Source organism: Zalophus californianus, chromosome 1 (assembly GCF_009762305.2).
Source record: "Zalophus californianus isolate mZalCal1 chromosome 1, mZalCal1.pri.v2, whole genome shotgun sequence".
Lineage (NCBI taxonomy): Eukaryota > Metazoa > Chordata > Mammalia > Carnivora > Otariidae > Zalophus > Zalophus californianus.
Window position 1 is genome coordinate 10,099,912 of NC_045595.1, and position 27,363 is coordinate 10,127,274.

General features: G+C 55.1%; 1 protein-coding gene across 4 annotated transcripts; it reads left to right on the top strand.

Moving 5' to 3' along the window:
* Positions 1-5,120: 5,120 nt before the first annotated feature.
* Positions 5,121-27,363, top strand: PKN1 (protein kinase N1). 4 transcript variants are annotated; one of them, XM_027582302.2, is made up of 22 exons: positions 5,121-5,325; positions 9,871-10,174; positions 11,086-11,237; positions 12,385-12,520; positions 15,206-15,351; positions 15,653-15,866; positions 16,696-16,890; positions 18,927-19,036; positions 19,132-19,275; positions 21,028-21,103; positions 21,186-21,327; positions 21,418-21,511; positions 23,490-23,569; positions 23,645-23,720; positions 23,804-23,895; positions 25,098-25,274; positions 25,469-25,531; positions 25,654-25,730; positions 25,925-26,067; positions 26,350-26,457; positions 26,542-26,622; positions 27,054-27,363. In XM_027582302.2, the coding sequence occupies exons 1-22, from the start codon at positions 5,305-5,307 to the stop codon at positions 27,255-27,257; spliced, it is 2,835 nt and encodes a 944-aa protein (XP_027438103.1). In that variant the 5' UTR covers positions 5,121-5,304; the 3' UTR covers positions 27,258-27,363. The 4 variants fall into 4 exon arrangements, 3 of the variants coding, with proteins under 3 accessions (XP_027438103.1, XP_027438104.1, XP_027438102.1); XM_027582303.1 differs by lacking the exon at positions 5,121-5,325 and adding an exon at positions 5,387-5,503; XM_027582301.1 differs by lacking the exon at positions 5,121-5,325 and adding an exon at positions 8,645-8,698.

Here is a 27,363-nt window from a genome sequence, read left to right on the forward strand (position 1 = left end):
TCCTCAGGAAGTCTGCTTCTCCCTCTCCCACTCCCCCTGCTTGTGTTCTCTCTTTCTCGCTGTGTCTCTCTCTGTCAAATAAATAAATAAAATCTTTAAAAATAAATAAATAAAGAAGAAACTGTGGTCCATTCATATCCTGGAATACCAGTAAAAATAAAAAGGAATAAACTATTGATGTATACAACATTATGGATGAATCTCAAAAACATCATGTTCTTGGGGCGCCTGGCTGGCTCAGTTGGAAGAGCATATGACTCTCGATCTCGGGGTCATGAGTTTGAGCCCCAAGTTGGGTGTAGAGGTTACTAAAAATAAACATATAGAACTTTTTAAAAATCATGTGTTTTTTTGCGAATATATTGAAAATCAGTGGGCTCGTACACTTAAAGGTAAATTTTATGGTACATGAATTTCATTTCAATAGAAAAAACAAAACATGTTGAATGAAAGAATTCAGGCATAAAAAACACAGATATTTTTAAAAATCATAAAATAATCCCATGTGGTATGAAGTTCAAGTACAGGCAAAATTAATCTATGGTGATACAATTTCCCTAAGGTTGCCTGGCAAAGGACACAAGTAAAATGCAGGCAGCAGGGGAATAGACTAGGTGGTGGCCACAGGAATGTATACATATATAAAAATTCATGGAGCTGGGGACCTGGAGTGTCAGTTGGTTAAGCGCCTATTGATTTCAGCTTAGGTCATGATCTCAGGGTGATGGGATTGTGACTGTGTCGCTTAGCATGGAGTCTGCTTGTCCCTCTCCCTCTGGTCCTCCTGCCCACCACCACTCTCTCTCTGTCTCTCTCAAATATATAAAGTCTTAAAAAAAAAATCACAGAGCTGTGCACCAATCTGTGAACTTCACCAGATGTAAGATGTGCCTCAAAGTAATTATCAAAAATTAAAAGACACACCTTATAGTTAAAATGGAAGTCACCTGTGTTCACTTTCCCACTTCCCCTCCACTCCCCCACTACAGAAACAACCTAAATAAAAAGAACTATACTGAACTGACCCCTTGTTCTGTGCTTTACAAGAATTAATTCATTTAAGCTCCCCAGCAATCCTATGAGGGCTGGTGCCACTCTGTGATCCCCTCTTACAGATGAAGAAACTGAAGCACAGAGCAGAGGAGTGACTTCCTCAGAATCTTACTGTTGGTGTGTAGTGGTGCCAGGACTTGAACAGAGATGACCTCACTCACCTCATCCAGGGTGCCAGGCACACCAGGAACACACTACGTGCATTTTTTAATAAACCTGATACATAGTTTCACTTTCTGTTTTCCAGTAATTGAATATAAACAGTAGCAAACTGTATCATTTTTTTTCTACTTTTATTTTTTCTTTGTCCCCCCTCAACCCAAAGTTTGTGAGTTTAGCTTTGTTGATACATTTAGCTTTTCTGGTATCAGATGAATGTTTCTTTTTCTGGCCCCCAGCTGGCTGGTGGGAGATTTGGTTTGCAAAGAGCCTTTTGAGAAAGAATCCTCATTCAGTTCCTCCCCTGCTAAGAATCCATCAGCGGCTTCCACCATTCTCAGGGTCAAGTTTGAACTCTGGGGAGGTGCTGGACCCCCTCCATCCCCGCCATCTGTGGCATGTGGAGACTGTCCCTACTCCAGGTTCATCAGCACTAAACACTCCAGCCATATCCCATGATGTCCTGTTTGTTCAACCACCTGTTCATCCAGCAGCTATTTATTCGAGCACCTTGCATGTGCTAGACACTGTTCTAGGAGCTGGGGACTCAGCAGTGAACAAGACAATGATCTCTGTTCTTGGAGAGCTGACATCCTGATTGAGACAGACAAGGAAGAAAATAGAGTAAAATCTATTAAAATTTGCAAGGAAGAGAAATGGAGCTATGTGAGGGGTACAGTTTGGTAGAGATGGGGTGGAGTCTGTTCTAGGTCAAGATGCAGGCAGGGAGTACTCTAAGAAGGCATTTGAGCAAACATGGAAATGAAATGAAGAAGAAAGAATGCCAAGATGAGAAGGAAAAACACTGCAGGCAGAGAGGAACAGCAAGTACAAAGGCCCTGAGGTAGTAATGGGCTTTTTTGAGGAGTGGTGAGGAGGCCAGAGTGGTGTGAATGAGGGGAGCAGAATGGAGATGAGGGGAAGAATCAGGATGTGCCAAGTTCTCCCTCACCCACTTCTAGGGCTTTGCCCCTATTGTTCCTTCAACCAGACACCCTATTCCTCTTTATCTACTTTGTGGTTTCCTAATTTGTCCTTAGCGCCAGCCCTTCTGCCTCTTCCACATTGGGGCAGCTGCTTCCTTAAGGCATGGGTCGTCTTGGGATACCTTTCTCCTGACACCTCACACTGTGTCCACTCCCACATTCTGCAAAGATTGAGTGAGTGTAGGCCAAATGTTGAGCAATTTCAGAGAGGAGTGACAGTTAAAATAAATAAAACAGGGCCATATTTATAATAAGTATGATAGGGTATGGAAAGGTCTCTCAGAAGAGGTGACGTGTAAACAGAGACCTAAATGATCAAAAAAGGCTAGCCTTGTCCCCAAGATGGGATGGAAGGGCATTCCAGACCGGAAAACAGCCAGTGTAAAGGCCCTTTGGTTGGAAGTAAAGTGAGAATATTTGAGGAACAGAAGGAAGACCAGTGTTGCTGGATGGGGATAAGGGGAGTAGAGGGGGATGCGGCTGGACCGGTGGGCAGAGGCCCGATAAGACTACCCTGTAGACCAGGTAAGGGGCAGGTGTTTTTCCTAAGAACTTCAGAGAACCAGGGACAGGTTAGAGTTTCCAAGGCCCCAAAGCAGACTGGAGAGGGGCCAGAGCAGCTGCAGGGTGGTGCCAGCGCAGTTATCATATTTAGTTGAGATTGCACAATGAGTCCTTGGTCTCCCTGTTTCAAGCCTGAGTGCGACTCTGTTTCCAGTGCCACCAAAGTCCCCAGTGGGCATCGATAAATATCCACTGAATAAACGAATGTTGGAAGGTTGGAGTGAGAATTTGGCAGGGTTCCGCAGCTCCATCCAGGGAGGAGGGAGCCTGGGACCTGGCAGGCAGCAAAAAGCCCATCCCTGAACACAGTGGCCCAGTCCCTGGGCCAGCTTGGAGCCTAGCTTTGCCACATCCTCTCCACCTGTAAAACAGATGGGCTGAAGAATTAGAAGAAGACAGGGCAAGGGCTATAAACACACCAGCTCCATAACCGGGGATTCTCCTCAGTTACAACTGAGGACACCTCACCCTGTGTCTACTCACTCATTCCACAAAACCTGAGTGAGCATAGGCCAAATGCTGGTCAATTTCAGAGGAGTGACAGTTTAAATAAAACAGGGCCATATTTTAAGTAAATATGACGGCATAGAATGGTCTCTCAGAGAATGTGACATTTATTTCTTTTTTAAAGATTTTATTTATTTGACAGAGCGAGAGACAGCGAGAGAGGGAACACAAGCAGGGGGAGTGGGAGAGGGAGAAGCAGGTTTCCTGCTGAGCAGGGAGCCTGATGTGGCGCTTGATCCCAGGACCCCGGGATCATGACCTGAGCAAAAGGTAGACGCTTAACAACTGAGCCACCCAGGTGCCCCAGAGAAGGTGACGTTTAAATGGAGACCTAAATTATCCAAAAGTCTTGGGGAGATGTGTGCCTCAGTTTTCTCATCTGTAAATTGGGAGCAAAAGAAATAACTCAAAGGGTTCTTTAATTCAACTGATAAATAATCGAGGGACAGCCAGGAGGCTGGTGTGGCTGGACCGAGTGCGCAAGGGGAAGAGGTGAAAGCGAAGGTGAAGGAGGTAAATAGTGCAAGGCCTGTGGTCTTCCAGCAGGACTTTGGCTTCTGCTCTAAAGAAAGTGGGAGCCACGGAGGGATCTAGGCGGAGGGGGGACGTGACCTGACTCAGGTGTTCACAGGCAACCTTAGGCTGTTGTGGATAAAAGGAAGTAAAGGGCGGAGCCCGGAGTCCTGGGAGGAGGCTACTGCGCTGGTCCAGGTGAGCGATGACACCGGACCAGGTGGGGGCTGTTGAAGGGGTGAAAAGTGGGCGGATTCGGGACCGGTGTCATTCTCCTCCTCTTTTTTTCTTTCTCTGTTAAAACCTTCTAAATAAGAAAAGGAAAAGAAAACATCGCGCCCTGGTCTCTAGGTAACCAAGGTTCCCGCAGCCCTCTGTGTTTTGGCTGGTCCCTGCAGGGCGTCCATGTTCAGGCTCAGTCGCCAGGGAGCGCTCCCCGCCCCGAGCCCCAGGGACCAAGGTTTGGCTCACTCACCGGATTTCCAAGGGAGTGCGGGTGGGCCAAGAGCCAAGCTGCACGATCTACAGACTCCAGAGACCCTGGAGAAGCTCCGTAGAGGCTTCCACTCTCCTCCTCCGCTTGGGCACGAGTCTGCATTTATGGAACGCCACCTGCGTGCAACAGCTCTGAAGAAAAGGTCTCCATAGTACAACGGGGAAAATTGAGGCTCGGCGGCCACAGGATCCTTAGGGTCCACAGTGAGTCAGTGAAGGAGTCGGGATTCAAGCCATTTTCATAACAACGGCAATAACATTAAAAATGACAGCAGCTAACATCTATTGAGCGCTTACTGTGTTCTCAACAATTGATATGCACGATCTCATTTAATTTTATCAACACCGAGGGGTGGGTGGGTAAAACCCGTTTCACAGATGAGGCGCTCTTAGGACTTTGGGGCTCCCCCAAGGCATGGGATGTTGGGATTTGAACCCAGATCTGTCCAAAGCTTGTCTCCAGGTAATGGGGGATCCTTCCCAGAAGACCTGAGCTTGCAAAGGAGCGGCGGGAGGATATGATTTGTTCTTGTTTTTAGAGGGGTTCCGGGAGGCCCAAAGGCCTCTGCCACTCCCCGATTTAACGTGGTTCGGTCTTTTCTTCGGGTTCCCGCGCGCTCAGATGGGGGACCCCTGGGCAGAGTGAGGATGCAGAACCAGACAAGGGTCGGGGGGCGACGGGGGAGCAGACACGGTGATTTCAGTCGCGGACGGGGAGAACCCTGCAGGCAAGACCTCGCAGCCCCGGGGGCCGCCGGGAGCCGCGCCCCCTCGGCCCCGCCCCCTCCCCCGGAGCCGACCTCGGTGGTCACGTGACCGGGCCCGGCGGCCGCTGGGGCCGGAGGGCGCGGCGCGCGGACGCGGCGGCCTGGCCAGGCGGGGCCCGAGCGGAGCAGGCCGGAGCGGGCCGCGCGCTGGCGGGGGCTTGCGCCGTGCCCGCCCCTTCCCCGCCCCGTGCGGGGCGCACGCGCGCTCCTTTTGCCGCCCCTCCCTCCGCGCGGGGACCCCTGGCGGGCGGCGCGAGGACATGGCCAGCGACGCTGTGCAGGTAGGCGCACCTGCGTCCGCAGCTGCCCGGCGGCCGGCCAGCGCCGGGGACCCCCGGCCGCGCGTTGCCGGGGCCCCTGGGGCCCGGGCGGCCAAGGTGGGGGCCTCCCGAGCGCCCGGCGCCCCCTCCTTGGGCCGACACCGTGGAGCCAGCACGGTCCACTTTTCGGCAGGTGGAGGTACGCACCGAGGGGGAGCGGGGAGGTCCCGAAGGCCCCCGCCGCACCCCCAAGCTCCGCCCCTTCCCGAGAATTAGAGGGGGTGCGGCGGAGGCTCTACTCGAGCGTCTGTGGCTGGCCGTGTGTCCCGGTGCCTGTCGCCCCCGCCACTCAACTCGGCACTCCCTTCGCCCCCCCCCCCGCCCCCCGCGTTCGGTTCCTGGCAAGTGCCACTCCACCTGGGGCAGGTGCCTGGCGCAGTGGCTTGGAGGGGAGGAGGCCGCTTGGTCCCTGCCCCTCCCCGGCACAACAAAGCTCTGGCGGTCCCCCCCACCCCTCCCCCCCTTCAGACTGAGCTTTATGATGGTCCCGACGCCACCCAGATTGGCACCTGTTGGCGGAAGTGCCCGAGTCACTTCATAAGGTTGAGGAATGGGGGACCCACACGGCCACCCTCAGGGCTACCAGGTGGAACCTTATCCCAGACGGGGGATTCTCTTGTACCTGGAACCCTACCTGGGCATGGGTGGCAGGGCTGCGTCACCCCCTACACACACGCAAACACACACAGCCTGGCACCAACCTGCCACCAGCCAGGTTCTCCATGTACCACCTTGTGAACATCACAGCCTGGGACTCACCTTCCACATCTATGACAAGCAAGGCCAGGGTGACTTCTGAGCTTTGGTTCAGAATCGAGGCACATTGTGTGCCTCTGGTGCCCTCATTAATGCCTCAAAATCCCTCCGTTGTCCTGTGGTTGCTGTGTAACTGGGTTTTCGTCTCCTTCTGCACCTGCCCCCATCCCCTCTGTGTCTCCCCCATGCTCCCCTGTCCCCCACCCCAGTCCTGCTGATGGCCTGTCAGCCTTGCCGTGGAGCTGGGCGTATCTGGTGTTGCCGATCACATAAGGTCAGACCTTGGGGCTGGGGTGGGCTGGGGTTTCTGCCTCTACCCCCAGCCCTGGGAGGGCTCTATAGGAATCCTCCGGCGCATGCATGCACTTGGCATGTGTGAAACATGACCCGGGTGGAGGCTGTGATTCCTGGAATGAGGCTGGACCTGTGCTGTGGTCCCCCCTCCCATCCCTTCCCCACTCTCTTTCCCCCTCCTGGTCATCCCTTTCTTGTGCCTGCTTGGGCCTGCCACCCTGTCCCTCTGTCTGTCCCGACGTATGGCTGTCTGTTCTGTGTCCGGCAAACGGATGTCCTGTCCAGATTCCAGAAACGCCCAAAGCATTGAAATCTCCGGACGTGAGGGTCTAGGTCCCTGGCTGCTCTGGGAAGTGGGGGGGGATTCTGGGAGGTGGACCCTCTGGACCTGGGTCTCGTGTGCCATGGTGGGAAGTGGGGGAGGAGGGATTCTCTAAGGCTGGGCCAGGCTCCTGATCATGGGTTTGCCTTGCTGGCCCACGGGTGACCCCTGCCCTCTGGGTAGGAGTGAGTCACCCAAGGGAAGAGAACCCAGGAGGCTGGGCCTCCCTCCTTTCCTCCCTGCTCTGGGTATTCTCAGGCCTCAGCTTCTATTCCTCTCTGCCTGGACTTTCCCTATTTGAGCTGGCTGGATCCTGGCTGTACCCTGCTCTGCCTGCTAGGGATGGAATGGGGCTGGGTGGTGGGCGGGGACTGGTCACCAGCTGGTAGTATTAGGTGAACTTGGGTTTAAATTCCAGCTCTGTCACTTTCTCACTGTGTGTTCTGGACCTAGAGCCTTTGCCTCTCTGAGCCGTGGTTCTGCCACCAGAAAAATGGGCGCATTCATCAAAGAGGGTGTTCATCATCCAAAGGGAGAGATGTAGATGGGCCTGTGCTCTGCAGGTGGGGCTGCTAGGAAATCCTTACTGGTGGTCATGGTCAGCAGCCCAGGGTGTGATTCTGTGTCCTTTAATGCACGGTTCCTCAGTCTCAGCGCTGTTGATGTTTGGGGCTGAATCATTCTTTGAGGTGGGGGCTGTCCTGTGTACCAGAGAATGTTGAGCAGGCTCCCTGGTCTCGACCCAATAGATGCCAGGAGCACACCCTCCCTACCCCCACTTGTGACAACCAGAAATGTTTCTGGATGTTGCCCAGTGCCCCTGGAGGTGTGTGTGGGGATAACCCCCCCCCAACTGCTGCTGTCACCTCTCTCAGCCTGTTTCCTTGCCTGGAAAGTGGGGGAGAATAGTGGCAGTGGCTCAGGATTCATGTGATGGGTTGGTGGAGTGGTGGGAGAGACACTCTTGGCCTGCACTAAACCTCGCCGGGGGCAGCTGCCCTCCGGGTTGGCTGGGAGCCAACGACGACTTTCCTGTCTGTGAAACAGGTTCTCCTGAGTGGGGATTCTCACTTAGTGCCAGTCCTGACACTTAGCTGGTGATCAGATTGTGGGTACTCCCCTTTTAAATCCCAGCCCTTCCTCCTGCTGGCTGTGGGGCCTCGGGGTAAACTATGTCACCACTCCAGGCCTCAGTTTCCTTGTCTTGAAAATGGGGTGATAACAGCACCCACCTTGTGGACTTGCATTAGGTGACCTAGGCGGGGCTCATAATAACTGCTCTTATTATTAGTAGTCATACTTGGCCTTTACTGGGCCGCTGTCCTGTGGGCACCCTCACCCCAGCCCTCCAGCATTGTCTCCTCACGATGTGGGCTTCAGGGAGGTGCCCCTGGCCTGGGTGGGCCCTAGCTATGGTCACAGCGGTGGGTAGACCAGACTGAGAGGAAGCCGGAAGTTGGGACGGCCTGCATCTGCAGGCAGGGGGCCGGCCCATACGAGCACTCATTGGCCGGCATGTGCATATCAGTGTACATGGGGTAGGCACAGGGGCGTGCACACATTTGCCTGCCTGTTTTGTGCACATGCCTGTGGGTAAACGAGAGGGTGTATACACCCAGGTCAGCCCCCGGAGCCTGTGTACACTCAAGGGAGCCTGGTCTCCATATCTACACTAGTGAGATGTGTGCACACCTTAGCAACCTCCTAGGACATAGAGCGAGGGCTGTCCCTGGTTGCCTCCTGAGAAGCAGGCTTAGGCCTGGAGGGGGCACTGAGGGAGAAGGTCCGCTAGATGCCCCAGAGCCCCAGAGCTGGCCCCACGCAGGGGCTGCTGGGAGCTAGCAGGAAAGAGGAAGTGGCGGTCAAGAGGCCCTGCAGGGCTGAGGTTCAGGAAGAGGGCGGGGCCCTCAGCCGGGACCCAGGATGGCGGAGGCCAATCCCCCTTTGGACCAGGAGCTGGAGGTGGGGGCTGGGGTTGGGGTGGTGGGGGCAAGGAGGACCCCAGTGACACAGGCTGGAGGCCCTCCCCTCTGTACCTCTTGATTTTGGACCAAGGGGAGGAGATGGGTTTGGGAGTTTTCTGTTTTGAAAATGAAATTATGTGGGTTTTTTGAGGCTCCCAGATCGGGGGAATAGAGAAAGAAGGAGACAGGGCTCTGCTCTTTAAGATCCAGTTGTAGAGGATGAGTGGAGGGGAGATAGAGCTTGTCCCAGGACCTCCTACTTTGAGGGTACAGCAGGAGAGAGATGGGGCCTGTTCTCAGGACGTAGTTTGGGGGTATAGCAGAGGGAAGGTGAGGCCTGTCCTTGGCACCTCCCAGTTTGAGGGCACAACAGAGAGGAAAAGGGCCTGCTGTCTGGATCTCAAGCCCATTGTTTTTTTTTGGGGGGGGCAGCAGACGCCTACCCTGATACTTCCTTGTTTGAGGAGCTGCGGGGGCGGGGGGGGGGGAATGGAGCCTGCCCTCGGGACCTGGTTTTATTTTTTATTTTTTTAAAGATTTTTATTTATTTATTTGACAGAGAGAGAGAGAGAGAGAGGGAACACAAGCTAGGGGGAGTGGGAGAGGGAGAAGCAGGCCTCCCCATGGAGCAGGGAGCCTGATGCGGGGCTCGATCCCAGGACCCTGGGATCATGACCTGAGCCGAAGGCAGACGCTTAACCGACTGAGCCACCCAGGCGCCCCGGGACCTGGTTTTAGGGACAGTAGAGGGGAATTGGGGCCTATACTTGGGACCTCCTAGTTGAGGGGGACAACAGAAGGGAGAGGGGTATGCTCTCAGGACCTTGTTTTGGGGGGGCAATGGGAGATAGGGCCTGAACTTGGGGACCTCCAAGGGCCTGTCCTCCAGAATCCTACTGTATAAGGAATAGATGAAGGGTGACAAGACTGTATTTATGGGGTCCCCTAGTCTGAGGGGACAGGGAAGGGAAAAGGCCCTGCCCTTGGGACCTCACAGTTTGGGGGAATGAGGAAGCAGGGACAGGACCTTGTCTCACCCCCACCCCCCAGTCTTGGGAGTCAGAGTACGTCTCGGAAGCCCCCAGGCCAGGAAGAGGCCAGATCAAGCTGGCTGAGCGTGGTCCACACCCTGGACTCCCAGCCCCACTGACCATGCTCCATCTCCTACAGAGTGAGCCACGCAGCTGGTCCCTGCTGGAGCAGCTGGGCCTGGCAGGTGCGGACCTGGCGGCTCCTGGGGTGCAGCAGCAGCTGGAGCTGGAGCGGGAGCGGCTGCGGCGGGAGATCCGCAAGGAGCTGAAGCTGAAGGAGGGTGCCGAGAACCTACGGCGGGCCACCACCGACCTGGGCCGCAGTCTCGGCCCCGTGGAGGTGCTGCTGCGCGGCTCCTCCCGCCGGCTTGACCTGCTGCACCAGCAGCTGCAGGAGCTGCATGCCCACGTGGTGCTACCTGACCCCGCGGCTGCTGCCCAAGGTGAGCTGGGGCTTCTCCGGGGCTTCCACTGCCAGGGGCTCACCCACACTCTCCCAGAGCAAGGCTAGCCCTGTCTCCGCGGATCCCCAGGGAGACACACCAGGTCCTGACAGCCTCCAGCCTCGACATACAACCAGAAAAAAACAATGAAGCTGACACCCAGAGAAAGGTCTGCACAGTGACACCCCGCCCCAGACAACACCCAAGGACCCACACGGTGTCACATGAGTATCTAAAGACTCACACAGTTGTATGACATCCAGACGGCACCCAAAGATTCTTTTAAAAATTTCTTTAATTTTTATTTATTTAAAAAATTCTTAATTGTGGTAAAAAATAATGCGTAACCTAAAATTGATCATTTTTAAGTGTACAGTTCAGTGGTGTTCAGTAGGTTCACATTGTCACACAAGACATTACAGAACTTTTCATCTTGCGACTGACGACCCCTCCACATCACATCAGCAGCGAGAGACCCTGACACACAGTCGACACCAGCACCCAGACAACACCCAAGGACCTGGACGCTATCGTGTGAATACCCAGAGACTTCCGTACTGCCACCCAGCACCCAGGGAAACATGTGCGTGTGCGCACACACCCCCCCACACACACCTGCCTGACCGGTACAGACGCACATTACCTTCTGTACGCAGTCACACCAACACCAAGGACTCACGTATACCTGGATGCTTGCCCACACTCATGCTGCTCCTGTCCCAGGGCCCAGGCTATCCCTGGGAGGGCTGGAGTTGGGGGACCTTCTGCGCCCTGGCCCTCATTTCCTCCTTCCCTGGCCTTGGGGGCAGAACCCAGGCTGGGCAGAGGATGGATGCTCTCAGCTGGGCAAAGCCTCTTAGGCAGACGGAGGTGAGAGCCGTTATGACTCTGTCCCACCCGCCCCTCTTTAGATGCCCCCCAGTCCCCTGGTGCAGGTAGCCAGGCCTGCTCGGCCACCAACCTGAGCCGTGTGGCCGGCCTGGAGAAGCAGCTGGCCATCGAGCTGAAGGTGAAGCAGGGGGCAGAAAACATGATCCAGACATACAGCAACGGCAGCACCAAGGTAGGGGCAGCGTGCACACCGGGGAGCAGATGGCGGGCTGCAGGGTGGGAACTGGGGTGCCACCTACATCCACCTGACCCTTGGGAAGCTGGGGCCCTCTGGGTTGGGGACAGAGGGACTGACGGGTGACTCGGAGGCAGGACTGGGGTGTGGGCAGCTTGTGGGAGCATATGAGAAACAGGATGGCTGTGTGTGGTGTTAGACACAAAGCAGAGGCTGTTCCCCCCTCACTCAGTTACCCCAGAGACTTGAGGGATGTCAACAGTCAGGGCAGCTTTCAGATTCTGCTGGTGGCCTCTCTCTCTGACACATATACACATAGTCAGGTCAACACTTAGATGCACACATGCTATCATCCTAACATCCAGAGAAACACCCATGGTCCTGGCGACATCTAGAGATGCACAGAGTCGTATCAACACTTCGGCAACATGCATGCGCTGTCATACCATCCAGAGATGGCGTCAGCGTGACAGCGCTTAGAGACACGTGGAGGATAAGTACCCTGGCCACCTCCAGACACAGAGACACGCACCATCGTATAACACCCAGGACACATGGCACAGGCCAGCAGTACACCTGGACACACACACACACAGACTGTGAGATTCACACCCAGAGACTGGAGTTGGCACACAGACACCCCCACACCCCAGTCCCGGTGTCCCTCGGTGCCACTGACCGCAGCTGTCGCACACACCCACCCCGTCCCCCTCGGACTCACCCATGTGGCTGCAGCCAGCAGGGAGCCCTCACCCACACGTATGCCACACGTATGCCAGCTGACAAACACGGTGCGTCCTGACGCCGGGCACGGCTGGGAGCCCTGCACACAGGTCAGCTCCTTCAACCCTCAGCCCAGTGGCGGTCGGTGCCGTTCGTACTCCCGTCACTGCAGAGGAGGGCACAGGCCCGGGGCGGGGGGTGGGGGGCTTGCTTGGAGGTACCCGGGTGTTAGGTGGCAGGGATTCCAGTGCCGTGGGCCGCCTCTCCCCTCGACACCCCGGAATGCATGGATATTCCTGTGGTCACACCCGCACATCCTACTCTGTGACACTGTCAGCGCCGCCTGCGCAGTGCGGCCAGAGGGCCAGTGGTCAGACCCCGGGTCCCTAGCCTTCCCCTCACAGCCCGTCCCCACCTCCAGGACCGGAAGCTGCTGCTGACGGCCCAGCAGATGCTGCAGGACAGTAAGACCAAGATCGACATCATCCGCATGCAGCTCCGCCGCGCCCTGCAGGCTGGACAGCTGGAGAGCCAGGCAGCCCCGGACGAGGCCCAAGGTGAGCCCCTCGCGCCCAGACAGGCTAGGCTGCACCCCGCCGTGCAGAGCGCAGCCCCTAGCCCCGTAAGCAGACGCTTCCTGAGGCAGGGAGGGGGCTGCTGTGACACGCAGGTTGACCGCACCCACTCCCGACCAGCTCTGGGCCCGTTGCCCGTTTTTTTTGTTTGTTTGTTTGTTTGTTTTAAGATTTTTTTAATTTATTTGACACAGAGAGAGAGAGTACAGACAGGGGAAGCAGCAGAGGGAGAGGGAGAAGCAGGCTCCCCAGTGAGCAGGGAGCCCAACTCGGGGCTTGATCCTGGGACTCCAGGATCATGACCTGAGCTGAAGGCAGATGCTTAACCAACTGAGCCACCCAGGCGCCCCCCCATTGCCCGTTTTGTCCCGTGGAAGGTTTGCACTAGGTCGGGTACTGGCAAACCACAGCCCAGGGCCCAAAGCTGCCACTGCCTTTTTACTTGTGTAAATAAAGGTTTACTGACACACAGCCACGTCCATTCCTTGCCTAGCTCCTAAGGCTGCTTTTACACACGACAGCAGTGCAAGCAGGGGCCGCGGAGCCTGGGTGTTCCACTGAGCTGAAAATACCCACTCCCTGGCTCTTTAGGAAAAGACATTGCAGACCCCTCTGGACCTGGACCAGGTGGCCGCCTTGCCATGTTGGCCCCGGTTGTGTAGAACTGTGGGTGTCCACGGTGTGTGTCCGTTCCCGTGGGTGTGTCTGCATGCGAGTGCCTGGGGGCGTCTCAAGCTAATTGTCTGCCTGAATTGGTGACAGGATTTGAGGTGTTTTGTGCAAGGTTGACAGCAGCTGTGCTCCTCGTGTGTGCGGATAGTAATGTGACATTGACCAGTGTCTGGCGAGAGCCCTCTTCTGGGCGCATGGACGGCTGCGTTCTCTCTCGCTGTGGGAGTCCTCCCGGGCTGGAGGGGTGGAGGAGCTCTCCGGGGGCCTCCCTAACAAGGGCCCTGCTCCCATTCACGAGGGCTCCATCCTCAGGACCTGATCTCTTCCCGAAGGCCCCACCTCCTGACACCTAACACCGTCACATTAGGGGTTGAGTCTCAGTACATGAATTTTGGAACAAAAACATTCAGCCTATAGTAGTGGGGTCTGTGACCCAGATGACAGTGTGTGTGTGTGTCTTTGGGGTAGGGGAGGCGTCGGTGTGATGGACCGACATTCCCCTGCACTGGGAATACCAACATGATGGGCTTCTCAGTGACCGTATATGATGGCGTGATCATGTCGCTGTGCTTCTGGGTGACAGCGTAAGCTTGACTCCTGGTGTGACTTTGTCTCCGTAAGAGTCTTGGTGACTATCTGGGCACGTGGGACAGCAGGCCTGGGGGCGAGAGTGTGACTGTGTTTATAAGACGATGTGCCTCCGGATATCAGGGTTCCCGTGACGCTGTGCCTCTGCTGTTGGTGCCTCGGTGAGTGTCACACACCCATGAGTGACAGTGTGGCTCTCTCTGACGGAGTGCCAGGGTCCGAGTCGGGGTCAACATCCAGGACAGGGAGACTGTCCTTGGAACCTACAGCCATGGATAGTGTGGCCACGGCCTTGTGCTTCTGGTACCAGTGTGTCCTCATGCCTACCCTATGCCATTGGGTGACCGTGGTCATCCTATGTTGGGCCACGGCTGTGTCCCTGGGTCTTTGTACTGGGACCTAGCCAGTCTGTTCCCCTGCACCACTGGGTCTCTGAGCCCGTGGGTATTGGTGATGCTGCCCTGCCTGTGTGACAGTGTGATGGCATTTCTTTGCCTGTCCCTGTGCCTTATCCATGTGCCAGTGTGATCATGATTCTCCCGGCACTGGAGTTAGAGGCCCAGGAGTTTTGCCACCGCGTAAACGTGTGCCATAAGGATGTCTGTGTCCTGTGATCACGTCTCTCTGCCCTGTGACAGTGTCCCTGTGTGGCGGCGTGACTGTATCTTGTGAGAGTGTGTGTTCCTCCGCCTGTGGGGGACAGCGTGCTACCCTAGTGGCAAAGTGACGCTGTTACCCTGTGAGTGACAGTGTGATGATCTTTGTGTGACGGTGCCCTTGTTCTCCCAACTGCTTTATATTTCACCTGTGGACAGCCACATTCACTCACCGGGGCTCCGCCTGCAAGAAACGGGGTTATTTCCAATCTTTTGCTCTGAGAAAGAAGGCTGCAGTGAATACCCATGTGCATGTGTCAAGTGCAGAGGTGTTTCTGGGGGATAGAGTTCCCGACCTGGGACGGCCGAATCGAAGGGCAGTTGCGTTTGTGATTTTGATAGATCTGGCCAAACTGCCTGCATGTGTCCCTGTGCCTGTGTGACTGTCTCCTTCTGGCTGTCCAGATGGCCATAGTGTCCCTGTGACAGTCCCTGGGGATGAAATGGGACCCTGTCAACATGTCTATCCTTTGAGCCTCTGTTGATAGTATACCTGGGTGTATGACTGGCCCTGTGTGACAGCTCAGCTCTGTCCCTGGGATGGACCCTGTGGGTGTTTGGAAAAAGAGTGATTGCGTCTGGGTGGAAGTGTGACTGACCGTGACCCCTCGCTTGGGAAAAACGTGACGCAGCTTGGTGGTGGTCTGTCTGTTGCCGGTGCCTGTTCCTGCGCATTGGTGCATGTCTGGGGCTGGGGTGGTTGGACCTGGGTGCTAGGCTGGCCTCACCACCTGGCGCCCCCCGCCCACAGGGAGTCCAGACCTGGGGGCCGTGGAGCTGCGCATTGAGGAGCTGAGGCACCACTTCCGAGTGGAGCACGCCGTGGCGGAGGGTGCCAAGAATGTGCTCCGCCTGCTCAGCGCAGCCAAGGCCCCCGACCGCAAGGCGGTCAGCGAGGTGAGGGGTGGGGCTTCAGCGAGGCGAGGGGTGGGGCTTCGGTGAGGGGTGGGACTTTGGCGGGGGCGGGGCCCCAGCACAGTGGGGGCAATCGGCAGGAGGGCCTTGAGGGGTGAGGCTTCAGCAGGGGGTGGGACCTCAGTGGGGTGGGACCTCGTCCAGGGGTGGTGGGGCATCAGCCAGGGGCGGGGCCTAGTTTTCCAGGGAGCCCAGGAATGGGACCCAGAAGGTTTGAGGGCTTGGGCCAGGTAAGACTTAGCCAGGCCCCACCCCCAGCCCCACTCTGTCCCTCCCATTACAGGCCCAGGAGAAGTTAACAGAGTCCAACCAGAAACTGGGGCTGCTGCGGGAGGCGCTGGAGCGGCGGCTCGGGGAGCTGCCCGCAGACCATCCGAAGGGGCGGCTGCTACGCGAGGAGCTTGCTGCGGCCTCGTCTGCAGCCTTCAGTGCTCGCCTGGCTGGGCCCTTTCCCCCCACTCAGTATAGCACCCTGTGCAAGCCCGCGCCTCTCACAGGTGGGTCCCCACCTCCCCCACCCAGACCCCACCTCCGCAGCTCTGTACTCTCGACCTCTCCCCCAAGTCCCGAGACCCCTAACCTAGATCTCTGCTCTCCCTACCCCTGGACTCCCATCCTACTGTGGCTCCATCCTCCATTCACCCCAGCCCTGTAGCCCTGGGCCCCATCTCCCTAGGCCAGACAGCCCCATGCACTCTGGACTTCTGGCCCCAGCTTGCCCTCTGATACTGGACTCTTGCCCCCATGCCCGCCATGTCCCCATCACTACCTCTCCCTACCTGGCCGTTTTTTCTTCCAGCCATAGCCCCCCCCAGCCCAGTCCCACAACCCCTCACTCTCAGAACCCTCACCTTGAACCATTGTCTGCCCCCCACCCCGAAGCCAGCCAGGTCCTCCCTCCTTAGACCCCCCTCAGCCACTACTTCTCCTTTAGACCAGCCTTACCGTAGATCCCTACCCCCATCTCAAACCTCAGGTCAGCTCCCTGAATCCTACCCTGGACACCCTAGACCAACCCGACTCCCCATTGCCTTGATCATCGACCTAAGCCTTAAACCTATCTTGTCACTAAATCCCAAGCATTCAGAGCCCCTCCCCAGCCTGGCACGCCCCAGCCTCGCCCCTCCCCCTTGCCCCATATTTCTCACTTCTGGGCACAGCCATCCCAGTATCAGATCCTGATTTAATCTGATACCAGTATCAATCCACCCTGATTGTCCCTCACCAACTCCCACCTGTATGCTGGCCGCTTCTGGACATGCCCACTTCCCCTCCCTTTGGCCTGGCCCAGCTGTGGGCCCCCCCCTGAGCCTGCCCCTCCCTCAGGAACCCTGGAGGTACGTGTGGTAGGCTGCAAGGACCTTCCAGAGACCATCCCCTGGAACCCCTCACCCTTGGTGGGGGTGCCTGGGACCCCCGACAGCCGTACCACCTTCCTGAGCCGCCCAGCCCGGGGCCTTTACAGCCGAAGTGGGAGCCTCAGTGGCCGGAGCAGCCTCAAAGTGGAAGCCGAGAACACCAGTAAGTGGGCGTTGAGGCCTGGAGGGATGAGATGCCGTGGGGATCCTGGGATGTCACACACTCGTAACGCTTTAAAAAACTAGTATATTATAGTCAGTAGGATGGATTCTGTTAAAAAACAAACAAACAAACAAAGTGTTAGGGAGGATGTGGAGAAATTAGAACCCTTTGCAGTGCTGTTGGGAAGGTAAAGTGGTTCAGCGGCTGTGAAAAACGTTATGGCAGATCCTCAAAAAATTAAACAGGGAATTACCCTATGATCAGGGATCCCACTTCTGAGTATATACCCAAAAGAGTTGAAAGCAGGGACTCAAGTTGATATCTGGACACTCATGTCCTTGGCAGCCTTATTCACAATGGCCAAAATGTGGCAGCAACACGAGTGTCCGTTGACGGACGAATGGATAAACAAAATGTGATATGTGTGTGCAGGGGGGTAGTTGGTAGTCAGCCTTCAAAAGGAAGGGCTTTCTGACCCAGGCTACCACACGGATGAACCTGAGGACATTATGCGGAGTGACATAAGCCAGTCACAAAAAGACAAGTGCTGTATGATTCCACTTCTAGGAGGTACCTAGAGTAGTCCAGTTCATAGAGATGAAAGAAGGGGGAGGGGGGAAGGGGAGGCGAGAATGGAGAATTGTTGTTTAATGGGGACAGAGTTTCAGTTGAGGAAGGTGAAAAGTTCTGGAGATGGATGGTGGTGTAATTGTACAAAGTGTGAATTGTACACTTAGAAGTGATTATAATGGTAAATTTTATGTTATGTGAATTTTACGACCATTTTAAAAACCTAATACATACAAAAAAGTACATGGAAAGAATAACAGTGGGGCAAACACCCATGTTACCACCACCCACGTCAAGAAATAGAACTCTCTGGAAACCCCCTTGCCCCTCCTCCCCATTGTAGTCCCTTCCTCTGTTCAGAGGTAGCTACTGTCCCAATGTATGGTTATCATTTCCCTGCTTTTCTTTGTAGTTTTAGCATCTTTGTACATCTCAAAACAACATAATTTAATCTTGCCTGGTGTTTGGACTTTATATACGTGGAATCGTACAGAATGTATTGCATGGTAATGGCTTCTTCCATTTAACACTGTTTGGGAGACTTATCCGTGTCATTTCATGAAGCTGTAGTTCATTCATTCATTTTAACTCCTGTCTAATAGCCCATTGTCTTAGACTGGGCCATATCAAATTGTTGGGGCTTTTTATTTTATTTTATTTTTTATTTTTTATAAGATTTTATTTATTTATTTGACAGAGAGAGAGAGACAGCGAGAGAGGGAACACAAGCAGGGGGAGTGGGAGAGGGAGAAGCAGGCTTCCGGCGGAGCAGGGAGCCCGATGCGGGGCTCGATCCCAGGACCCTGGGATCATGCCCTGAGCCAAAGGCAGCCGCTTAACGACTGAGCCACCCAGGCGCCCTGTTGGGGCTTTTTAAAGTAAAATATAGTAATAGTTGAATATCAGTTAATAAGACTATATTATAGTTTATATATCAATTCTCCTATTAATAGATATTTCTAGTTTGGGGCCATATATATCTCTCAGTGTTTACCTTTTTTTAAAAGATTTTATTTATTTATTTGAGAGAGAGAGCACAAGAGGGGCTAGGGTCAGAGGGAGAAGCAGACTCCCCGCTGAGGAGGGAGCCCGACGCGGGACTCGATCTCGGGATTCCAGGATCATGACCTGAGCCGAAGGCATTCGCTTAACCAACTGAGCCACCCAGGCACCCTCCCAATGTATACCTGCATGCATTTTTCCAGGGTAAATTCTTAGGAGTATATTGCTGGAAGTTGCATATAAAGTAAAAGTGAATTTGGATCTCTACCTCACACCATACACAGAAATCCACTGGAAGTTGGTTAAACACCTTGAGGTGAAAGGCAGAACCATAAAGATTTGTCAGGGTAGCATGGCAGAATTTACATTCTGGAAAGAGGTAAAGGATTTCTTTACTAAGACATGAGCTGTGCTCCCCCCCACTCCAAACATTTTCTGACACCCTTCCCCTCCCCTCATTCCAGGCGAAGTTAGCACTGTGCTCAAGCTGGATAACACAGTGGTGGGGCAGACATCCTGGAAGCCGTGTGGCCCCAATGCCTGGGACCAGAGCTTCACCCTGGAGCTGGAAAGGGTGAGCTAGGTCGGGGGATGGCAGAGCCTGGAGGAGGAAGAGGGGTTCTGGACCTCTGGCATCCCCAAATGATGGCCCACTTCCGCTCCATCAAGGCTCGGGAACTGGAGTTGGCCGTGTTCTGGCGGGACCAACGGGGCCTGTGTGCCCTCAAATTCCTGAAGTTGGAGGATTTCTTGGACAACGAGAGGCATGAGGTGCAGCTGGACATGGAACCCCAGGGCTGCCTGGTGGCCGAGGTACAACCCCGACCCCTGACCCTGTGAAAACACTTCTTGTGTCTCCTGCTCCCGGTTTTCTAGAAGGGGAAGATATGCTTTGGATTGGTCTCTGAACCTTGATAGAAAAATACATGTAATTAGTTACGTCAGTGACACCACTTAAGCTGGGATTGGTTTTGTTCTGAGGGAAGAAATTAAAAAAAAAAATTGCAAAATTTTGCCAAGCCAAAAAAGAAGAGAAAAACCTGGTGACATGTCAAGAAGATTGTTACCAGAGCCACAGTCCAGTAGAGAGAAATTCCTTCTGCAGTGGTGTCAGGGTTAAGGTCTAAATCGGCGTGTCCCACCCTTGGCACTATGGACAGGTGCGCCCTAGTGGGCTAGACCATTCTCAGTTGCCCTGTGGGGTTTTGAGCAGCATCCCTGGTTTGCACCCACAGGAAACCAGCACCGCCCTTCCCCCAAGTTGTGACAATCAAAAATGTCTCCAGACATCGCCACTGTCCCCTGGTTGAGAATCCACAATCTAAATGACATTCCTACCTGACCCCTTGTGGTGTGAGTCAAGCCCTGTCCTATGTGCTTTGCCGGCATTAACTTGTTAATCCTCACAATGACCCACTTCGACCCAATTCAGGAGGGATCATCATTAGTCATATTTGACAGAGGAGGAAACAGAGGCAGGGTAGGAAAGCCACTGGCTCCCCTCATTCAGCCAAAATTGTCTTAAAAAATTCTTTAAATGTGCCCCTAAAATATACGTGTGCCCTGTTACATATCCATGTCTCCCTCTGGGAATTCTGACGGGATCTCATAACCGAGGACCACTGAAGGAAAAGAGCAGGGGAAGGGCTGACTTCAGTGGCAGGGCAGTGAAATTGTTCTTCCGTTTGGAAGACCAGCCAAAACCAAGCAGGAAAGGGGGTGGGGGTGGGGGTGAATTCTGAAGCAGTCCTGCTCACCTTCAAGGTTCACTTATAGCATTCTGTTTGGTTTTTCCACCTCCCCCAAGTGCCAGCCAATAGAACTTTCTAGAATTCTGTTGTGGATGAACCTACAATAGTTGCATTCTGTCGTAGGTGGAAATGTTCTATATGTGCACTGTCCAACATATTAGAGGCCAGCCACTTGAAGCCTGGCTAGGGTGACCTGGGAACTGAAGTTTTAATGTTATTTACATTTTACTGAATTTGAATAGCCTTGTGTGGCTAGTGGCAACGATATCAGACACACATAAAGTCACACAGTTCTGTGATTTAACACCTTCTAGAAGATGCTTCGGAGTTGGGAGAATTCAGCTAGACCAGTGGCTTCCCCACATCAGCTGGAGGGCTTGTTGAAACACAGACTTCGGGGTCCCACCCTTGTGTTTCTGACTCAGTGGGTCCAGGTGCATTTTTGGCAAGTCCCCAGGTGATGCTGCTGGTCTGGGACCACACTCGGGGAATCAAGGCACTAGATGTTGTAGGACCTTGCTGGAGTTGCATGTACATCTTGTTGGGTCAGACCCCCCTCTCCACTCCTGGAGGAGGGCTTGGTTGCCTGCCTCTTGCCTTTCTAAGATGGCACTTCGGGAGGTGGCCCTACCAGGCAATGGATTGGTTTGATAACCCCTCACTATGTTCCAACTTCTTAATATGCTGTGTTTGGATGTGGTGCCACAGTGATTGGAACCCCCAAGACATAAGGGTGTGCATGCCTATGCTCCTAAGGGCTTCCCCACCACCTAGAGGTGGGAGTGGGTTCTCACCCATGGGCCCCTCTCCCCAGGTTACCTTCCGCAACCCTGTCATCGAGAGGATACCCCGGCTCCGAAGGCAGAAGAAAATTTTCTCCAAGCAACAAGGTGAGGGGGTGGGCAAAGTGGGGCAGAGGCCAGAGGGTCCCAGGGGCGTCGTGAAGGGTGACCCCGTCCCCGTCTTCCCCAGGGAAAGCATTCCAGCGTGCGAGGCAGATGAACATTGATGTTGCCACCTGGGTGCGGCTGCTTCGAAGACTCATCCCCAACGCCACGGGCACAGGCACCTTCAGCCCTGGAGCTTCTCCGGGACCTGAGGCCCGGTCCACAGGGTAAGGAGGGAGGTCCGTGGGGTCTAGGCTGTCCGTGGTTGCTTGCCAGGGTGCTGGGTCCCAGACACACCCTCCTCCCTCGTTCTCCAGTGATATATCTGTGGAGAAGCTGAACCTCGGGGCTGACTTGGAGAGCTTGCCCCAGAAGAGTCCTCTGGGTCCTCCTTCCAGCCCATCGATCCTGGTGAGTGTCCCACTCCTTCCCCGCCGAGGCCTGGCTGGGGCAGCGTCAGAGATTTCCCCTCCAGGCCTCTCTCCCAGCTCGAGGCCCAGAGGCCACCAGGAGCTTCCCTGGGTCACGCATCTCTGCTAGAGGCGGGGTCCCACTCTCTATCCTGAATAAAAACATGAGCTCAGGAGCCAGGCCACCTGGGTCCATGTCCCTGCTCTGCCAGTTCTTAGCTGTGCGACCCAGGGCAAGCTGCTCTCCCTTGCTGTGCTCTGGGCACTGGGCCGTAAAACAGGCATGTTTAAAACTCACTTCAAGGATAGAAGTCAGGATGGTGGTTTTCTCTGGCTGGGCGGTTTATGGATAGGAGGGAGATACAAGGGAGCCTGTCGGGGTCGTGGTGTTGTGTATCTTCATCTAGGTCAGAGATCAGCATGTGCGCCTTTTCCATAAAGGGGCATGGAGTCAATATTTTCGGCTTTGTGGGCCAGAGAGTCTCAGTCACAATGACTCAACACTGCCATTGTAGAAAGCAGCCATAGACGATGCGTACAGACGCCAGTGGGCATGGCTGTGTTCCGGTAAAGCTTTACTGATGGACACTGAAGTTTGAATGTCATATCGCTTTCACAGATCACAAAATATCACTCACCTTTTGATTTTCCCCCAACCCTTTAAAAATATAAAAGCTCTTCTCAGCTCACAGACTGTACAAAACCTGGTTTACCCACCCCCTGCCCTATGCGACGCGTACCCAGGAGGACACATTTGTAAGAGCTCGCCCCTTGGCCCAGCTGACCAAGTGCATTTGATAACCTCATTTTAAAAAAATGAAAATAATAGTCTATGCTTCTGTATTATATTTATAATAATAATAATAATAATAATATAATAATCTACATCCTCAGATGAGTTGGGCAAAACAAAATCCAAAAGTTTAATACCACCAAATGCTGGGCAGGACGCGGAGAAACAGGCAGTCAGCGGAAGGCGTGCACATTGTTCCATCTCCTTGGGAGGGCATAGCTGGCTGAGCTAAAAATGGGCATCGTCTTGACCCAGGAGTTCCAACCCTGGACACTCACACGTGTGCACCTCCAGGCAGTTCGCCGCAGCGGCTTTGTGTAGGCGAAAGTGGACAGGTCAGGGCCCATTGGTGGGAGAGCCAGTGCTAAATAAATGGCAAAGTCGGATAGTGCATGTCTGTGACAAGTGAGGCTGGCCTCCCAGGGCTGGCACAGAGCGATTTCCAGGACAGGTTGTCCAGTAGAAGCAAGATGAGGATATCGTCAGTAGTGGGTGCAAGGAAAATGGAGCCTCTGCCGTCACTTTCGCTTGTGTGGGTATAGAATATATCTAGAAAGGTACTCAGGAAATCATTAACGGTGGCTGGTTCTAGGGAGGGTGGCTGGGGCACGAGAGGCCCGTGTGTCCCACCAGACACCTATTTGGACTGATTGCCTTTTTAGAACCGTGTCTGTAGTGGAGGATGATGAACCAGTTGTCCTATGTCCCCATTTGCAATATTAATTTTGACTCTTCAGAGTTACAAGCACATATGTGGTATGAAGCGTTAAGTAGCTCTGAGGGCAAATACCCATAAAGGAAATATGGAGGTGAATGATAAAATGTATTTACAGCATGGGAAAAAAAAAAAAGCAAAACGGGACAGGGAGTATGTGTGTGGACGGTCGGTGGGGGGGGGTTTCCTGCTAGTTATTTACTGTGATGGTCAGCTGACCACCCGTGAAGGTGACATCCGCACGCATGCCGAAGGGGGTAGGGGAGGAGCCGTGCCAATGTCGGGAAAAGAGAATGCCTGGGCTCCTGGGCTGGGGTCGTGCCTGGTGTGTTCAGGGCACAGTGAGGGGCACAGTGTGGCTGTGAGCAAGAGGGCGCAGAGTGGGAGGAGCAGTGAGGTCAGAGAGGTGACGGGAGCCTGGGTGGCTGTTGTGGTTATGGGGTGCCTCTGACTTCCCTTTCTCTGCTGCAGAGTTCCCCGATCCAGGAAACGGCTACCACCCCCGAGCTGCCTTCAGAGACCCAGGAGACCCCAGGCCCCGCCCTGTGCAGGTGACACCCCTCCCCCGCTCACCACCCCTCCCCCCACCTGCTGTCCTTGTGCCCATCAGTGCTCTCTCTCCACAGCCCTCTGAGGAAGTCACCTCTGACCCTCGAGGATTTCAAATTCCTGGCAGTGCTGGGCCGGGGTCACTTTGGGAAGGTGAGGCCAGGGGGCAAGGAGTTGGGGGAACAGGGAGTCCCCGGGCTGGCCACGAAGGCCATCGTTGCCCACTGTGGTTCCAGGTGCTGCTCTCCGAATTCCGGCCCAACGGGGAGCTGTTCGCCATCAAGGCTTTGAAGAAAGGCGACATTGTGGCCCGAGACGAGGTTGAAAGGTGGGGACCCAGCCCAGGCCCTCTGAGAACCTCAGTCTTTTGTTCTGGGAAATGGGAGATAGGGCGGTCCCCTCTCTGGAGCTGCTGTGACAGTGATTCATAATAGTCACTGGCACTTATTAAGCTAGTACTTAAGATAATAACTTGGAAAGCACCCACTATGCGCTTCATGTTCAGTAACTCATTTGTTCTCTACGACAGCCATATGAGGTAAATATCGTTATTGTTCCCATTCTGCTGATGACACAGAAAGGTTGAGCAAGTTGACCAGAGTCACAAAGCCAGTAAGCAGCAGGTCAGGGATTCAAACCTAGGGACTCAGGCTCTGAAGCCTGTACCTCTAATGGCACCATTGCCCTGCCTCTGCTTTGGGTCAGGGCTGGGCCGTGGGTTCAAATCCCACCCCTGCCACAAATGTGCTTAGAGACCTTGGGGAAGTCACTTTGCCCTTCTGATCCTTGTCCTCACCATCTGTAAAAGGGTAGTAATAATGCCTTTCTTGCAGGGTTGTCAGGTGGATTAAGTGAGAGGATGCATCTAGAGCATTCTACAGTATACCTGGCCCCCTGTAAAAAGGCCCAGCAGAGGCACCGAGATTGTCCCTAGTCTTCCTGACATCCTTTTGTCAATCAGGAACCCAACTCAGATAGGCTTAAGCAAAAGAGGAATTTATTGGTCTGGGTCAGAAAAGTCCAGGGTTGGACTACCTCCAGGAATGGCTACATCCAGGTGCTCAGATGACGTCTCTCAGTTGGCTGTCCTCTTTGTGGGCTTTGCTTGCAGTTCTCTCATGGGGGCAGAGATAACCCCCTACACAGCAGTGTAAGGCTCATCCACTAGTTTTAGCCCTTCTTCCTTAATAATTCCAGCAGAAACCCTGAGATTGAGCCCTACTACCTTGGCTTGCCCATTCCCAAACCAGTTCCTGGCCAGGAAAATGGGTGCTCCAATTAGCCCACCCTGGCTGGTCCCTAAAGGGATATTGGGGGGCTGTTACTAGGATGACAGTTGGCTTCTGGGTACCTGTTTAGCAGACAAAGCTGCTGGGGTTCAGAAATATTAAACAACTTGCCCAAGGTTGCCCACCCACTCGAGGTCCTCAGCAAACAGCTGATGATCAAGGACTTCTTGGGAGTGTGGGAGTTGAGGGTGGGGGTGGGGGGCTGCTGTGATCTCTGACCCCCGCCCCCTACCCTGCCCAGCCTGATGTGTGAGAAGCGGATCTTGGCAGCAGTGACCAGAGCAGGACACCCCTTTCTGGTGAACCTGTTCGGCTGTTTCCAGACGCCAGAGCACGTGTGCTTTGTGATGGAGTACTCGGCGGGTGGGGATCTCATGCTGCACATCCACAGTGACGTGTTCTCGGAGCCACGCGCCGTGTGAGCTCCCCCGCCCGTGCCTCAACCCCCAACAGGCGGTGGCAGCCCCCTTCGGCCCCCGTTTCCCCCTCCCCGCAAGCCTCCTGGAGTTTTGGGGGGGACTGGGGAGCTTTCGAGGATGTGGGAGCCAGGCTTCCGTGGCCTGCCTTCCTTGCTGGGAGGCCTGGCTCCATCACACCAGTTTCTCTCTGCAGCTTTTATTCAGCCTGTGTGGTGCTGGGGTTGCAGTTTCTCCACGAACACAAGATCGTCTACAGGTATGTGCCCTTCGGTGTATGTGCTCCTGTATGCACGCGCTGCCCACTGGGGGCCCTCAGGCTTCAGGCAGGGCCCAGACCCCCCCCCTCATCCCTCTTTACATCCCCCCAACCCATCACAGGGACCTGAAGTTGGACAATTTGCTCCTGGACACCGAGGGCTATGTCAAGATCGCAGACTTTGGCCTCTGCAAGGAGGGTGAGGGGCGGGGCTGGGATTTGAAGGGCTGGCCTCTGGGGATTAGACAGAGTGGGGGAGGGAATGGAGTCCCCAGCCCTACCTGGGTTACCCCCGACCCTGACCCTGGGATGGGGCTGGCTGTCTGGGCCACCCCATGCTGGGCTGGGAGCCCCCCCTCCCCCCATAACCTCACATGGCCCTACTGCCCCCAGGGATGGGCTTTGGGGACCGGACCAGCACATTCTGTGGGACCCCGGAGTTCCTGGCCCCCGAGGTGCTGACAGACACATCTTACACGCGGGCCGTGGACTGGTGGGGGCTGGGCGTGCTGCTCTATGAGATGCTGGTTGGCGAGGTGAGGCCCCAGACTGCTCTTACCCTGCCTGACCCTGGGATCATGCTGGAAACTGCTTGTGCCTAGGGGTGGGATCAGACGGTGCCTCCATGTGCTGTGTGATGGGGACAGCTGGCTTTGCCTCCCTAGCCTCAATGTTCGCATCTGTAAAATGGGGTACTTACCTTCCCACATCAGCCAGCACCCAGGTGAAGGTGTGCTGGGAGCAGAGGGCTCAGGTGGGGCTGGGAGGGGAGTGGCCAGAGGAGGGGCCTCCTTCATCCTGGCTCTCCCTGTCCCCAGTCCCCATTCCCAGGGGACGACGAGGAGGAGGTGTTTGACAGCATAGTCAATGACGAGGTTCGCTACCCACGGTTCCTGTCAGCTGAAGCCATTGGCATCATGCGCAGGGTGAGGAGCCCCCCCTGCTTGGGTCTGGGGAGGGGCTCTGGGGCCAGGAAGGGCAAGACTGACACCTCTCCCCCCCCCCCCCAGCTGCTGCGAAGGAATCCAGAGCGGAGGTTGGGATCCAGCGAGAGGGATGCAGAGGATGTGAAAAAGCAGCCCTTCTATAGGGTGAGGTCACCCCAAGTGCATGGCCAACTCCCCACCAGAGACCTGGTCATCCCCCCGACCCCCAGGGCCTATGCATTTCTCCCCTACCAAGATCTAGTCACTTCCCCTCCAACATTATCATCTCTATTCCCTCCCCGCTCCTTCGCACCCACTGACCCTCCTACCCCCACATCTACTCCAGGCTGGTCTGGTGGGCCCACTGCCATGCGTATGAACCCAGGCTCCCTCTCCCCCACCCCAGGGCTCCCCATACTCACACTGTCATCCTTCCTGGGCCCCCAGTCCCCCACTTGACCCCTCTGTGTTGTGACTCCTACGCTAATCGCCACAGATGCAGGGCTGGACGGGGCACACGGGGCTGGCCCCTCTCGAAGTCTGCACCGCCCCCCATGCTGACCCCTTCCCCTCTCTCCCCCTTCTCCCCTACTTAGACACTGGGCTGGGACACTCTGCTGGCCCGGCGCTTGCCACCTCCCTTCGTGCCCACGCTGTCAGGCCGCACTGATGTCAGCAACTTCGATGAGGAGTTCACAGGGGAGGCCCCCACGCTGAGCCCGCCCCGCGACGCGCGGCCCCTCACGGCCACAGAGCAGGCAGCCTTCCAGGACTTCGACTTCGTGGCCGCGGGCTGCTAGCCCTCTCCCCTGCCCCTGCCCTGACCAGGCTCTCAGTAGTTTTTAAGAAGGCCTTTGCGGTTTGCCCCATCCATGCATCCTGCGGCTCCTCTTGTGTGCAGTAATG

Excerpts from the sequence above, each read along its gene's own strand:
- PKN1 (XM_027582301.1), top strand. The coding sequence starts at position 8,660 with ATGGCGGAGGCCAATCCCCCTTTGGACCAGGAGCTGGAG. Across the intron at positions 21,328-21,417 it reads CCTGAGGCCCGGTCCACAGG|TGATATATCTGTGGAGAAGC; the intron begins GTAAGGAGGGAG and ends CTCGTTCTCCAG. Across the intron at positions 26,068-26,349 it reads ATGAGATGCTGGTTGGCGAG|TCCCCATTCCCAGGGGACGA; the intron begins GTGAGGCCCCAG and ends CCCTGTCCCCAG.